At 47.2% G+C, this 16,569-nt stretch overlaps 1 protein-coding gene across 2 annotated transcripts in view; it reads right to left on the minus strand.

Moving 5' to 3' along the window:
• The window catches only part of DNAAF4 (dynein axonemal assembly factor 4), a 52,888-nt gene that overhangs the window by 1,986 nt on the left and 34,333 nt on the right, over positions 1-16,569 (minus strand). For both annotated transcript variants that reach the window (XM_055127866.1, XM_004601661.2), the window contains exons 6-7: positions 14,899-15,008; positions 2,203-2,356 (exon numbers count right to left, since the gene is read on the minus strand). In XM_055127866.1, the coding sequence (XP_054983841.1) occupies positions 2,203-2,356; positions 14,899-15,008 (264 nt within the window). The remainder of the gene's footprint in view (positions 1-2,202; positions 2,357-14,898; positions 15,009-16,569) is intronic.

Here is a 16,569-nt window from a genome sequence, read left to right on the forward strand (position 1 = left end):
GGTAACTTCAAAACAAGTCTCACCCAGGGCCAGAGCAATAGTACGCAGGCCGGGCACTTCCCCTGCATGGGGCTGACCTGGGCTCAGTCCCTCACACTCCAGAATGTCCCTCAAGCATCACCGGGAGTAATTCCTGAGGGCACACTCAGGAGTAACCCGTGAGCACTGCTGGGGTGGCCCAACCAAAAAATAAATAAATAATTTTTTTAAAAAACAAGTCTTTTCCACATAAGTTTTTGCCTTGGCAGGCAGAGCAGTTCATCAAATACATGCATCTGTATCTATGTTAAAAAAAAAAAACCAAAACAACTGTCCAGTTGTTTTGTTCCTATATGAGTTCCAAACCCTGGTCCCCAAAGTTCTGATTTGATTTATTATTTGAAACCTATACATTTTCTATAAGGAGTGACAAAATAGTACGTATGGTCTTTTATATTGAAATTGGATGATCCTGTTCATTCATCATGAAAATAATTATCTATAAAATAAATACACTGTTAGGACACGCCAGTCTGAGGTCAGCCACACTCCAACGTAGTGCACACAGTTGCTGTGTCGTTGGGGATGGAGGGAGAGAATGTTCATTTCTCTCTCTCTGCTTTAGTCTCTGGAGAATCCTACAGTCTCCTTAAAATTAGTAATTCTCCCTATAAAGGATACTCACAATAAAACTACTTTCCCTTATTGAAACACCATATGTACGTGAACACATATGATCACAAAAACATATGGTTCCATGAAATATGACATATGTACATGGTTACATATTCATAGGGCTACTTAAAACAAATGTATGTATACACACAATTACTTGTACGTACATATAAACACATGCAGTCGAATTTTCAGTGGTTTAATTACATCAGGTGTAGAGATATAACTGTCTCCTCCCTATGCTCAATCTCAAAGAGACACATAAGATATTTTGCATGTGGGCCAGAGTGATAGTACAGAAGAAAGGGGTTTGCCTTGCACATGGCCAACCCAGGCTTGAACCCCAGTATCCCCATTTGGTCTCCCGAGCGCCACCAGGGATGCTCCTTGAGCACAGAGCCAGGAGTAACCCACGAGCATCACCAGGTGAGGCCCCAAAACAAAATATAAATATCTATACATAATAAAATAAAGAAGATTTTGCATGAAATTTCCCCCTTAAGACAAACTTCCCTCTGAAAGGGTCATAGCTGAAAGGGCCGAGGCATATGCTTTGCATGTAGGAGTCCTGGGTCAATATGTAGCAATAAACAAAATGATTCTTTTTTTTTTTTATTAACAAAATGATTGTTGGAGTTGGAGAGATAGCACTGCGGGTAGGGCGTTTGCCTTGAACGTGGCCAACCCGGGTTCAAATCCCAGCATCCCATATGGTCCCCTGAGCACGGCCAGGGGTAATTCCTGAGTGCAGAGCCAGGAGTAACCCCTGTGCATCGCCGGGTGTGACCCCCCCAAAAAAATGATTCTTAAAATCTTTCATTTATTTAGCTTTAAAAGAAAAAATAGAAGGTCCCCAGAGCACTGCCAGAAGTAATTCCTGAGCACAGAGCCTTGAGCACCACTGGGTGTGGCCCCCAAACAAAAACAAACACACACACAAAGATAAAGGCATCATTTAAACCAATAAATAGGAGACTCACCCTGTAGATTTCCATTTTCATTTGATTTGACTTGTGACTCTAGGGATCAAAGCCAGGGCCTTCCACATGAAAGGCTCCATCACTGTCACTGTAGCACCGTCTGCATTGATTTGCTCAAGCAGGCACCAGTAACGTCTCCATGGTGAGACTTGTTGTTACTGTTTTTGGCATATGGAATACACCACGGGGAGTTTACCAGGCTCTGCCTTGCGGACAGGATCCTCTCGGTAGCTTGCCGGGCTCTACGAGAGGGGCGGAGGAATCGAACCCGGGTCGACCACGTGCAAGGCGAATGCCCTACCCGCTGTGCTATCGCTCCAGCCTACTGAGCCAAACTCCCAGGCCTCCAAAGGTGAGTCTTGTGTTTTGGTGGGGAGAGAGTTGAACTGGGGGTAGCCCAGAGACACTGGAGTGACACTGTCAGTGACCCTGAGGCCACACAGGGCTGGGAAGGCAGCACAGGGCCCAGATGGGCCGGGACTGTGGCCCACCTCTCTGAGCCTCTCCCTAGCCCAGGAGGATCCCACAGGGAGACACCACAAGCAAGGAGGCGGACAGAGAAATCTACCTTAGACGAGTCCTCAATGGCCTTGTGTAAGTTTTTCAGCTTCAAGTGACAAGCAGCACGATTCAGGTACAACAGTGGAGTCTTGTTATTCAGTCTTATGGCCAAGTTGTACGCGTTAATCGCTGCCAAATAGTTTTCGGTGGCAAACAGTTTGCTAATGGGACAAAAGCAGAAGAGAAAAGAAAAGCCATGTTAACTCGGAGACAGAAACCCGGAAGTAACGTGCAAGGCTACCTGGCATACAAAAGAGCTGACCTTTCCTTCCTTTTTTCTCCTTTTGTCTGGGGCCCACACTTACTGGTTCCCAGGGCTTACTCCCCGAGCTGCCTTCAGGGGTCCCTCCTGCTGGGATCAAACTGCCAGGGGATCAAACTGGGGTCAGCTGCATGCAAGGCAAGAGCCTTGACCACTACACTCTCTTGCTGGCCCTCAGAGAAAACCCGGGCCAAGGCAATCTGAGGAAAGTTCATATAAACCAACCTCTCCCATCTGGAACAGCCCCTGTGTTTTCTAAAAAAAGAAAAAAGGAAAAGAGTATTTGACAGAATCAGAGAGAGAACAGCTGGTAAGGTTCTTGACTTTAATCGGGGGGCAAAGAAGGTTTGACCCTCAGCAGTACATGTGGTCTCCAAGCCCTGCCAGGAATATCTCTGAGGAGCACCAGTAGGATGTGGCCCCAAACAAAGAAACAACAACAACAAAAATCTTGCCTTGGGGCCTGGAATGTTACTCAGTGGTACAGCACCTGTCTTGCATGCATGATGCCCTAGGTTCAATTTCTGGAATCCGCAAGCAAAAGGGGGGAAAAAAGGCAATAGTTCTTAGATACTAAATTTAAACATGGACGTTAATAACCATGATTTCTTCCCTCATCTCCAACTCAGGTAATGTAGAAAAGTGAGAAGATTTAAACAAAAATATTCATTCAACACACATGGAGTCATTTTTAGATGAGTGTACCACAATCATTTCAAAAGAGACACAGACAATCACAGGCACTCCTGTCATTTTTATGACAACCAAGTGGCTGGCTTTCTTTGTAAAAGAAAAAAAAAACAGTTCCAGACCGGAGGGGTAGTACAATGGGCAGGGTGCTGGCCTGGCATGCAGTCAACCCAGGTTCAATCCCCTGCATCCCAGAGTTCCCTGAGCCTCTCCGGGACGTCCCTAAGCACAGAGCCAGGAGTGGGCCTGGAGCACTGCTAAGTGTAACCCCTAAGAAAATGAAGAAAGAAAGAAAGAAAGGAGAAGAAAGAAAGAAAGAAAGAAAGAAAAGAAGAGAAGAAGAAAGAAGAAAGAAAGAAAGAAAGAAAGAAAGAAGAAAGAAGAAGAAAGAGAAGAAGGGAAGGAGGAAGGAAGGAGGAGGAAGGAAGGGAAGGAAGAAGGAGGAAGGAAGGAAGGAAGGAAGAAGAGAAAGAAAGAAAGAAGAAAGAAGAAAGAAAGAAAGAAAAAAAAAAGGAAAGAAGAAAAAGAAGAAAGAAGGAAGGAGAGAGAAAGAAGAAAGAAAGAAAGAAAGAAAGAAGAAGAAAGAAAGAAAGAAGAAGAAGAGAAGAAAGAAAGAAAGAAAGAAAGGAAGAAGAAGGAAAGAGAAAGAAAGAAGAAGAAAGAGAAGAAAGGAAGAAGAAAGAAAGGAAAGAGAAAGGAAGGAAGGAAGGGAGAGAAGAAGGAAAGAAAGGAAGGAAGGAAGGGAGAGAAAGAAGGAAAGAAAGGAAGGAAGGAAGGAAGGAAGGAAGGAAGGAAGGAAGGAAGGAAGGAAGGAAGGAAGGAAGGAAGGAAGGAAGGAAGGAAGGAAGGAAGGAAGGAAGGAAGGAGAGAAAGAAAAAAAGCAAGAGACAAGAACCCCCAAGCCCCTGGGCAAGGCCTGGGTCTGGTTTCTCCTTTCCTGCAAAGAGCAGCCTGAGTCCAGTCTGTGGCTCCCCAAGAAATCCCCCAGGGGGTGGGGACCCTCTCCAGCGCTGGCAGACCAAGCGGGCTTCAGTGACGGCCACCCGGTGGGATCATTGCAGACTTTCCCAGTCTTCCCAGCAGACCCCAGGGGGCGGAAGCGGAGAGGGAGAAGGTGACCTTCTCTCTCTCCGCCCGACCCACGAGAGCCCCCCGTGGGGTCCGCCGACATCAAAGACAGCACCGGGGAGAGGAAACAGCATGAGAAGGCAGCAGAGCAGTCTGGTTACGGGGGCAATGAGACCGTTAGTAGCCCCCTGCCCCTCGGTGCCCCGTCAGAGTCCTTTCATCTCCCAGCCCCTTCTGCGAGTAGGAAGCATGCTCACGTGTCTTCAGAGCGTCCCCGACTGAGCATCTGCGCCTCGTGAACATGGGCACGAGTTAGCAGGCGGGATGCGGGGCCAGGAAACTGCATGCCAAACAAACCCTGTTCTTCAAAAGAATCGCAGGCTAGGAAATGCCAACAAGCAAGCAAGCGACTGGACAAACTCATAATTAGATCCAAGAAGCATCTTTGAGCATGGAGGATAAACACTCAGTCAGATAAGAGAGCACAGCCTGAGGAGACAGCCTTGACTCCATAAACAGAGACGTCCACGAGGCAGCGGCCAGCGGGCCTGAGAGCTCTGTCCCTAAGGAAAGCAACTGCAGGGCACAAGGAGACACATGTCCACGGGCCTCGGGATTTCCTGCTCGCCTCAGGAAACACGCCCCGGCAGCTTTCATCTGGGACCATTTCTGAAAAGATGTTTATATGTCGCAGGGTGTTGGGAGATACACTGTCTCCCTCTCTGCAGCCTTGGTACAGGCTCAATAGAAACAAAATGGGGGAGGGCTGGAGCAATAGCACAGCCGGGAGGGCGTTTGTCTTGCACGTGGCTGACCCAGGTTCGATTCCCAGCATACCATATGGTCCCCTGAGCACACAAGGGGTGATTCCTGAGTGCAGAGCCAGGAGTAACTCCTGTGCATCACAGGGTGTGACCCCAAAAAGCAAAAAAAAAAAAGAAAGAAAGAAAGAAAGAAAAAAGAAACAAAACAGGGCCCGGAGCAATAGGACAGCGTGGAGGGCACTTGCCTTGTATGTGGCTGACATGGATTTGATCCCTGGCACCTCTTACAGTTCTCTGAGCCCACCAGGAGAGAACCCTGAGTGCAGAGTCAGGAGTCAGCCCTGAGCACTGCTAGATGTGCTCCCCCCGCAAAAAAAAATATATATATATATTTATACTGGTGGGACAATGGTTGGACAGAATTGCTAATCACCCTCCAACTTGACCTTGTCACACTAGTATGACACCGGGTAACACTAGTATGAATTTAAATATGGGTGGCATATTAGATGATATTATGAGTTAACTTTTTTTTGGTGTGATAATGGTTACAATCATGCAAAAGATGCATGTGGAGACCTTCCCAGTGTAAATCATCTATGACTTACTTTGATGCCTATGACTTACTTTCAAATGGTTTTGCAAAATGAATTATAACTCATACACACAAAACACACACACACACACACAAATCTGTACAGGTGAGGCACTTGCCTTACACGTGGCTGACCCAGGTTCGATCTCCAGCACCTCATAGGGTTCCCCCAAACCCTACCAAGAGTGATCCCTGAGCACTGCCTGGTGTGGCCCAACTGTAGCACTGTAGCACTGTCATCCCGTTGCTCATAGATTTGCTCGAGCGGGCACCAGTAACGTTTCCACTGTGAGACTTGTTGTTACTGTGTTTGGCATATCCAATACGCTACGGGGAGCTTGCCAGGCTCTGCCGTGCGGGCGGGATACTCTTGGTAGCTTGCCGAGTTCTCTGAGAGGGACGGAGGAATCGAACCCGGGTCGGCTGCATGCAAGGCAAACGCCCTACCCGCTGTGCTACCGCTCCAGTCCTAGGCCATTATGCAGGCAATAAAATCTGGCTCTGAGTGGGCAGCTCAGGGCAAGAGCTCGGGTGCACGAGACTATGGGTTCATTCTCCGGGAGCCACTGTGTCCTCTGAAAAAGACAAAATTCAACACGTGGGCCACGAGCACAAAAAAGAAAATCCAGACATGAGAGCCAGGGTAGATGGTGATTTTGTGTCACAAGAGTGACACCATTCGGGGTGTTAGACTGTAGAAGTCGAATCTTACAGAATCCTAGACTGTAGGCCAATTCTTCATCGTTACGCTTTCTCATTCTGATTCAGAGAGAGTGGAACATGTGCATGGGACTCGCTTGCGTCTACTGAGCAGGGAAGAAGGAACTGTAGGTTTTAGGGTTAATCGTGCCCAAGACAACTTATGCAGCAAGTCAAGCCAAGTGAGGTCAGCACAACAGCTCCCCGGAATGATGGTGCATCAGCCTTCTGTCATTACAAGTTTCTGGAAGGTGGCTATTAAAGCTATTTACAGAGTCTGAGTCACACACGGCAGTTCAGTCACATCATGCCTCGAATATACATAAATGAGAATTTCTAGACTTCTGCTTTATATGAGATGTAATCAGGACAAAGCTATTTGGCACAACATCAATTGGAAAAAATAAAAAAAAAATAGGAAAAACGCTTTTCCAAGAAAACCGACTACTGAAGCTAGCATATTTTCCTGAAAGGTGGTTATTTGGGATTTAAAACGAAGACACTGAAGTAGGAAGCTAGATCAAGAAAAATGAAATTCTGGCTAGATCAAGAAAAATGAATTCTAAGCCCATGTTTTCCCCCTGAGCACTTATCTCCCGAGTTTGTCTCTATGTAACTTTGCTTGCTTGCTTTTCTCCTCTGAGAAGCCTATGTTCTCTCTTGCATCTGTATTTCCTCTCTTTTTCTCTCCCCATGTCTTTCTGAGCAAGTTTTAGTCTATAAAACTATCTTGCTTTCGGGGGGGGGGGGTGGCGAAGATAAAGAGAGGGAAACTGGGGACATTAGTGGTAGGAAATGTACACTGGTGAAGGGATGGGGTTTGGGAATATTATACAGCTGTAACACAGTCACGAACAACCTCATTACTGTGTATATCACTGTGATTCAATTAAAAAAATTTTTTTTGAAGACTATCTTGCTTGCTTGCTTGTATTCGATATGCCAAAAAAGTAATAACAAGTCTCATAAAAACAGTAATAACAACCAGTAATGGAGACATTACTGGTGCCCGCTCGAGCAAATCGATGAGCAACGGGATGACAGTGACAGTGCTACAGTGCTATCCTGCTTCACGCTAAGAAAAAGAAAGGAAGAAAGAAAAGCAGAAAATGAACTTCGGTGGCTTATTGTTTTAGACCTCTTTCTGAGTGGATAGGATCCTCTGAGGGGTGTTTCTCAGGCTCTCACCCACTCTGTCGAGGTGTTCGCCTGCCTCCGCTGTGAAACCAGTGCCACAGACAGCTTCAGCGCCAGAAGAAAAGCTGACGGTTTGGCCGAAGTAAACACAGAAGGCTGCCGTGAGACCAAGCCTCTGGAGATGAACGCATTTCATCCTTGGGCTTAAGTCCAACGCACTGGTTCCGGGTCAGTTCTATTCTGTCTCTATCTTTTCTGCTGAGTTTCTCTGCTCAAAGGAGGTATTTTTCCCTGGCACATCTTATCTTTCCTGTTATCTGTTTGTTCTTAGCACTGTCATTATCTATACTTTGCTCCAATTCTTGGGATATCATTAATCTTTACGTTTTCTTTTTTTTTTTTTTGGGTCACACCTGGCTCTGCACAGGGGTTACTCCTGGCTCTGCACTCAGGAATCACCCCTGGCGGTGCTTGGGGGACCATATGGGATGCTGGGAATCGAACCCGGGTCGGCCACGTGCAAGGCGAACGCCCTACCCGCTGTGCTATCACTCCAGCCCCTAGTCTTTAAGTTTTCTTTTCTTTGGTTTTTCTTTTTTTTGGTGGGGGTGGGGGGCGTCATATCACATCTGGTGCTGCTCAGGGCTCACTGCTGGCTCTGTGCTCAGGGACCTCTCCTGGCGGGGCACCGGGGGCCTGGGGCTTGAACCCGAGTCAGCCACATGCAAGGCAAGTGCTCTTCACTATTTTATTGCTCTGGGTGGAGTCGCTAAGTTTCCCCCCTGAGTTCCTTATTTTCTTACTTATTCACTTGCTTCCTTTATTTGAATTTTCCCCCTTTCCGTCCACTTTTGTGGTGGTGACTGGGGGGGAGGGGCTTGCACACGGCGGGGCCCTTGCACACCTGGCCGTCAGGCGCTGGAGGAGGCGGGCTGCTGCAGGGCCAGAGACCCCACACGGCAGTGCTCCCGGGCTGCGGAGAGGCGCCAGGGACCGAACCCACAACAACATCATACTCCGACTCTCTCCCCCGGAGCGAGCCATCGGGCTCCTCTTTGATCCTCGTTTTCAACTGTCTTCATCCCACTCTGCTTCTCTTTTTCATTTTTCCTTTGTCCAGGTTCTGTCTCACGACTCACAAGAAACTTTCTGGGTTTGTGACATACAGAGGTTGAATGAATATATTTGAAGAGAGGAAAAATGTTAGACTTCTCCCTGCCACCCCACCCTCCAATAGGGCTTTTTCATTTAAATATATATCTTTAGAAGGGCTGGAGCGACAGCACAGCGGGTAGGGCATTTGCCTTGCATGCAGCCGACCCGGGTTCGATCCCTCTGTCCCTCTCGGAGAGCCCGGCAAGCTACCGAGAGGATCCCGCCCGCTCGGCAGAGCCTGGCAAGCTCCCCGTGGCATATTCGATATGCCAAAAACAGTAACAACAAGTTTCAGAATGGAGACGTTACTGGTGCCCGCTCGAGCAAATCGATGAACAATGGGAAGACAGTGCTCCAGTGCTACTTTGTCCAGGTACAAAAAGTTTATTACGGGCCAGAGGCTTACACAGCAGGTAGGGTACTTGCAATGCATGCCGTCCATCCAGGTTTCATCTCTGGCAGCCCATATGGACTTCTGGGCTCTGCTGTGAGTAGTGCTCCTTTGTTTTTTTTTGGGGGGGTGGGTGGGGGGACGGGGCACACCCCGTAGTATTCCTGGATTACTCCTGGCTCTACCCTGGAGCTCTCTGAGGGACTGTGCCGAGTTCTGCTCCTTTCCTTCCCTGCCAGTCCTCTCCTAGTGATTTTTTTGTTGGTTTTGGCTTGTGATGTGTGAGGCCCACTGCGAGTTACCATGTGCCTTTCCATGCCATCCTCACCCTGCCTCTTCTCTGGCTGCTACATAAGGGTCCCTGATTTCTTACCACCACCAGCAGCACCTGGTGAGGGGGTCTCCGTGGGACAGAGGGTGGACTGGAGAACAGATGAGCAGTCAGAGGGTCTGGGGTCTGGGTCTGGGCCTGGGAAGATGGTAAAAGTTCAGTCTGGGGGCTGCTGGAACGCAGGTGAAAGGGAAGGGAAGGTGCTTCCAGTTCCAAAAAAGGTCCTAGGGCCCTCTCAGCTTGAAAATCAACCTTACCTGGCAGGTTGATTATCGAGGATCATTAACGAGCAGGCAAAGGGCCTGGGGTGTGAATGTGGGTCTCTCGAGATGCCGGGCCTCTTTTTCCATCTTAACTACAAATCATGCCTTCAGTATATTATGAGTAATAGTATATTACAAATAATAGTTATATAAATTATATTATAAATAATATTATGTTATAAATAATAGTATAAATATATAAACTAGTTCCAATTGTTCTGTCTTCTTCCCTTATATATTTATAAACTTATATTATTAATAATGTATTATATATTATATTGTAATATATTATAAATAATATTATAAATATTATAAACAACTAGTTCCAGTTTTTTTTCCCTCTCTTCTTCCCTCCCCTTTCTCCTCCTTCCCTTCCCTTTCCTTCCTGTTTCTTTTCTTCTTTCTTCCTTTCCTTTTCATTTCTTCTCCTTTCTTTTCACTTTCCCTTTTTTGGTTTCCGGGCCACACTCGGTGCTGCTCAGCGGTGCTCAAGTTCACTGGTCACAGTCAGGGAACCGAATGTGGCACCTGGGTTAGACCAGGGCTGACTGAGCGCAGGACAGTGCCTCGACCTCCCTCCACACGATCTCTCTAGCCTTCCACGCGGCTTTCTAGTTATCCCCGTCTGCCCTCTTCTCTTTGGGCACGGGTGGGAAAAGCCCGCTTCTCTGTGCTCGTGTCAGAGCCCCTCTCAGGAGAGCTTTCCTGCAACGACTCTTCGAGCAATTTCCCTTTCTCTTTTCTTTGCTCCTTTTCGGCGGGGGGCAACCCCGCAGTGCTCAGGGGTTCCTTCTGGCCCTGCGCTCGGGGATTATTCCTGACACTGCACGGGGAACTACACAGACTGCGAGGATGGCACCGGGCTTGCCGTGTGCAAGGCAAGCGCCCTGCCTGCTGTCTTATTCCTCTGGCCCCTACCCGGTGCTCTAACCACTGTTCTAACCAGCACCCCCGACTAACCGGGGTTCTCTAACATAATTGGTGACGTCACAAGATCAGTCATTCAAATCAGAAACCCAGAAATCACCCCCGACTATGCTTTTTTTTTTTTTTTTTGCTTTTTTTTGGGTCACACCTGGGATGCACAGGGGTTATTCCTGGCTCTGCACTCAGGAATTACTCCTGGCGGTGCTCAGGGGACCATATGGAATGCTGGGAATCGAACCCGGGTCGACCGCAAACGCCCTCCCCGCTGTGCTATCGCTCCAGCCCCCGACTATGCTTTTTTTCACTCCCCAACAATCACCCCAGAATTTTGCTTTATAAGCTTTGCTTTGAGGGGAGAAGGGTGTCTTGGGGGGCCCTATCCAACAGTCTTAGGGGGCTATTCCCTAAGCCGGGGGTTACTGCCAAAGGTGCTCAGGGAACACATGGTGCAGGATTGAACCTGGGTCACCACTCCAGCCCTCGGGGCCATTTCCCTGGCCCAGTGTTTCTTCCCTGGCCTCCTTGCCAGGCTGCCCCCATGCCATCATCCAAAGCAGCTCGCTGTGGTCCTGCCACACGTTTTCATCACCTGACTGAATAAAATCTGAGGCTCTTCAATTACACGAGGCCCATATGTTTTCTAGGTCTGTCGTTACTCCTTGCCTCAAATTCTGCTTAAGGAAAAGTTAATTAGGTGTAGCTCCTAACCTCTGTCTCACACTGACTTCTGATTGCTCGCTGCGTTGCCTCTTCCTAAAAGAACACACCTCCCACCGCCCCCTTCTCTCTTTCTCTATCTCCTTCTCTCCTTTTTCCTCAGGAAGTCCTCAAGCACTACATGCTCTATAAAGCTTTTCCTGAGCCTACCTTCATCCCCTCTTAAGCTTAAGTGTCTGTGTTCAATGCCTTCATGTTCCCTAGTCATTTTATTTATTTATTTATTTATTTATTTATTTATTTATTTACTTATTGTTTTTGGGGTCACAATATGGCAATGCACAGGGGTTACTCCTGGCTCTGCACTCAGGAATTACTCCTGGCAGTGTTCGGGGGACCATATGGGATGCTGGGGATCAAACACAGGTCAGCCATGGGCAAGGCAAATGCCCTCTCCTCTGTGCTATCGCTCCAGCCCTCCCTTGTCATTTCTATGTGCTGGATTTAACACACAGTGCCAGTGAATTCAGTATTTGACAAACATGCTAGTCAGTTCTGGGTGCTGTACTTGAAAAATGGTGCTAAGTTGTATGTAGCGTGCTTGACACACAGTGATAAATTCTATCTATGGACCATACTTGACATTCAGTGTCAATGAGTTACAGTACTTAACATAGGGTAGCACTGTAGCACTGTTCTCCCGTTGTTCATCGATTTGCTCGAGCAGGGACCAGTAATGTCTCTATTGTGAGACTTGTTACTGTTTTTGGCATACTGAATATGGCACGGGGAGCTTGCCAGGCTCTGCCATGTGAACATAGGGTGAGTAATAATAAGTTCTGTGTACTGTACTTAACATACAGTGTTAATAAATGTCTAGCTCTCTCCTCCACTGATCTCTGCAGCTCAAAACTCAGGAACTCCCTGGAAGACAAATAGTCAACGAGATTTATTTAATAGTGAACTAAATGGGAAGGTAAGAAGGAAAGGAAGGAGGGAGGAAGGACAGGTGAGAGAGAGGAGGAAGAATCCTGTAGGATTTTACTATTGGGATAGGAAGAACCAACCTGTCAGCCCCAGGCCTCTGACCTTCAGGAGGAAAAAAATGCCAGTTTCAGTTCAACTCCACAGATTAACCCCCAGTGTTGCAACAGACAGGAGAGAGAAAACTGAGAAAGAACAGAGAGGAGATGAGGAAAGAACAGCACAGACACTGCAGTAGACGGACGATGCACCCCGCCCCGAAGCTGTCCAGGTTCTGACCCCAATGTCACTGTGTGACCGGCAGGAGGGACACTCTTGCTGGTTGCAGGCCACAGGCCAAGGAACATTGATGGCCACCCAACTGGGAAACACAAAGGGAGACAGTCGCCCTAGAACTTCCCCGGGGAACACGAGGGCTCATCTGATCTTAGCCCAGGGATACTCACTCTGAACTTGAACTACTGAATTGTGGGGTTTGGAAATTGGTTTTAAAACAGAACATGCCATATGAACAACCCAGCTTTACAGCTCGTGACTAACTCCAGAAGAGATTCCAAGCCCATGAAAATCCCAGCTACACGGGTCTCCAGGCTGAAAATTCCAGGGCCTTCTCCGAGTGGGAGCAGGCGGCCTCCCCCCGGGGCCCTTGCGCCTCTGCAAGCCTCAGCAGCCTCACCCACTCCCCACGGCCTCTGGCATATAAACAGTCCAGCTTCACAGCTTCATGACTAACCTCAAGAGGATCCAAGCCAAAGAGTCATCTCAGTTTTGTAGCTCTTAGTTCACACGGCCACATACGCGGCCACATGACACCTCCAGATTCCACTGTCAGCCCAGCACAACACAGTGAACTAGATGGGAAAGTAGCACAGGTGCCCATGAAGCTCAAGAAGCAAAAACAACGATGCAGAAGAGGCCCAGCTAGCAACAAGCGGCTTAGCAAACCCTCGGACGACGACCTTAATGCCACCATTGTGAGATAGGACAGTTCCTTTACTGAACTCTTTTATTATATATTCCATTTACCATTTTGTTCTAATAAAGCACTGTAGCACTGTAGCACTGTTGTCCCATTGTTCATCAATTTGCTTGAGCAGGCACCAGTAACATTTCCATTGTGAGACTTGTTATTGTTTTTGGCATATTGAATATGCCATGGGTAGCTTGCCAGGCTCTGCCGTGTGGGTGGGATACTCTCGGTAGCTTGCCAGTCTCTCCAAGAGGGATGAAGGAATTAAACACGGGTCAGCCGTGTGCAAGGCAAACGCCCTACCCGCTGTGCTATCACTCCAGCCCCGTAATAAAGCAATATAAAGTAAATTATTTTGTGCTTGCTAAAGGTTCCGGCTTGGGGATGGAGTGGGAAACCGGTGACAATGGTGGAAGGAAGGTCATACTGGTGGTGGAATTGGTGCTGGACATTGAATGCCCAAAACAACTCTATTAGGAACAAATTTGCAAACTATGGTGTTAAAATAGAGTTATAAAAAAAAACCCCAGACTATGTCAACTGAAGCAAAATAATACAAAAACAAAATAAAACAAAAAACACCAAAATTGTATATATGGAGGGGGCTGGAGCTATAGATCAGTGGGTAGGGCGTTTGCCTTGCATATGACTGACCTGGGTTCAGTTCCGGGCATCCCATATGGTGCCCTTAGCACCAGCAGGAGTAATTCCTAAGTGTAGAGGCAGGAATAACCCCTGAGCAATGCCAGGTGTGAACCCCCCTCCAAAGAAAAGTCCCCAAAAATATATATATAATGATATAATAAATATATGTATATATGTAATGATATGATAAATAATATTTACAACTACCTTAAAATATAAACTCAAATTACCATTCCGAATGTACCAGATTTCACTAGTACATAAAAATTTTCACTGGGATCTAGGGGATAGTACAGCAGGTAAGGTGCTTGCCTTACAGTGGCTAATCTGGATTCAATCCCAGGTCCCCTCCGTGGTCCTCAGAGCCCCACCAGGAGTAATCCCTGAGTGCAGAGCCAGGAGTAATCCCTGAGTATCACTGGGTATGGCCCAAAAGCAAAACCAAAATAAGAAAACAAAAAAGTTACTCATAGAATCAAATGTGAATAAAAGGGATGCATGAATAAATAATAATGACTCCTAACGTAATTCGGTCATCATTAACAGATGTATGTGAAGAGGATCAAGTGGTGCTGGGGACAAAACCTGGTTGCAAAGCACGTGCTCCAACCCACTGAGCTATCTCTAGTGATTCCCGCCCCCCAACCCCCAAATAAAACCGTTATTAGAAAGGATTTTTTTGGTACTTTTTTTTTTTTTTTTTTTTTTTTTTTTGCTTTTTGGGTCACACTTGGCGATGCACAGTGGCTACTCCTGGCTTTGCACTCAGGAATTACTCCTGGCGGTGCTCAGGGGACCATATGGGATGCTGGGAATCGAACCCAGGTTGGCTGCGTGCAAGGCAAACGCCGTCCCCGCTGTGCTATTGCTCCAGCCCCTAGAAAGGATTTTTGTTACATGTAAGAGGGTCTTAAAGGTAGTTTTAATACACAATCCCAACGATATGCTATTTCTCAGTTCTATGACAGTGAGATATAAAACAAAGAAAAATTAGAGCCATGTTTAATGTTCTCTAGAGCTCTACCTAATTTTTGAAATTATATTGTCTTTTCCTAACAACCATACACACACGAACATATCTGACAAGGCAGCTTGAAAGTGTGACGAACGCTAATGTCTAAATAAATTCATGATACGTCTCACGGCGAGAGCACAAACAACTTACTTTCCTTTCTTCTTCAACCATTCGGGGTTCTTTTCTTCTTCTTTTAAATCACAGAATTCAGGAATATCAGTATTGATTGCTCTTCTAGCCTCTGCTTGTTTGTGTAGCCACTGAAAAGCGAATGAAATTTCATGAATTACACAAAGGTGCTATTTATTATTACCTGCCGCTTTCAGAGCGCTCGTCTCCCTGTATGACCTGCGAGTACTATTTGTGATGAATTTTCTTTTGGGGGGGCTTTTTTTGGTCACACCTGGCGATACTCAGGGCTGACTCCTGGCTCTGCACTCAGGAATCACTCCAGCGGTGCTCAGGGGACCATATGGGATGCTGGGAATCAAATCCAGGTCGGCCGCATTTAAGACAAACGCCCTCCCCGCTGTGCTATCACTTCAGTCCCTATTGGTGATGAATGTTGTGTCCTCCAAAGTCTAAGCTCCTTAAGCACCGCTGTGATGGTCTCAGAGCCGGGTGTTTGGGAGGGGCGAGCCTTCCATGGTGGCTGAGAGCCCCTAAGAGACACGAAGGTCCAGCCCGCCCTCACGCTGGACTTCTCAGCCGCAGAAACGGGGAGGAATGGTCTGCTGTCTGAGTCACCCAGTCCAGTCTGCAGTGCCACAGAGGCCCCAGCCAACTCATATGCGACTCCATAAGAATGATTTTTAAACTTCCAGCGTTTCTACTCTTTGTCTTTCTTTTGGTCCATTCCAGGAATCAAACCCAGCACCTCACGAGGCAAGCTGGAAGCTCTACAGCTGAGCTACATCTCTGGTCCCAGCTTTTATGCTTGAAAGACTATACTAGCTGGGTAAGTTCAAGTATATAAATACTTCTGGCATAGATTTCACAAAAATTTATGGGAGTTCATGGAATTACTCCCAGAGACTATTTAGCTTCTTTGTTTATAACATGTTTTTATACTGAAAGCCAGAAATGATTTTATTTATTTTTTTTTTTATTTTTTTTTTGCTTTTTGGGTCACACCTGGGTTACCAGGGGTTACTCCTGGCTCTGCACTCAGGAATCACCCCTGGCGGCGCTCAGGGGACCATATGGGATGCTGGGATTTGAACCTGGGTCGGCCGCATGCAAGGCAAACGCCCTACCCGCTGTGCTATCACTCCAGCCCCCAGAAATGATTTTAAGTAACTGTAATTTATAATCAGAAAAATAATTTTGCAAACAATAAAATATAGAACATACTATTGACTAATAAGGACACAGGGGCTGGAGAGCTAGTACAACAGATAAGATGTGGGGCTGGAGCAGTAGCACAGCGGGTAGGGCGTTTGCCTTGCACGTGGCCGACCCGGGTTCGATTCCCAGCATCCCACATGGTCCCTTGAGCACTGCCAGGGTTAATTCCTGAGTGCAGAGCCAGGAGTGACCCCTGTGCATCGCCGGGTGTGACCCAAAGAGAAAAAAAAAAGATAAGATGTTTTCCTTATACATGGCCAACCTGGGTTGCGTCTCCAGCACCCCTTGTTGTCCCCCAAACCCCACCAGCACAGAGCCAGGAGTAAGCCCTGATGCGTACCCAAAACTGTCACAGTCACTGTCATCCATTTGCTCATTGATTTGCTCGAGCGGGCACCAGTAACGTCTCCATTGTGAGACTTGTTGTTACTGTTTTTGGCATATGGAATACGTCACAGGGAGCTTGCTAGGCTC

The sequence above is a fragment of the Sorex araneus genome, chromosome 2 (assembly GCF_027595985.1).
Source record: "Sorex araneus isolate mSorAra2 chromosome 2, mSorAra2.pri, whole genome shotgun sequence".
NCBI lineage: Eukaryota > Metazoa > Chordata > Mammalia > Eulipotyphla > Soricidae > Sorex > Sorex araneus.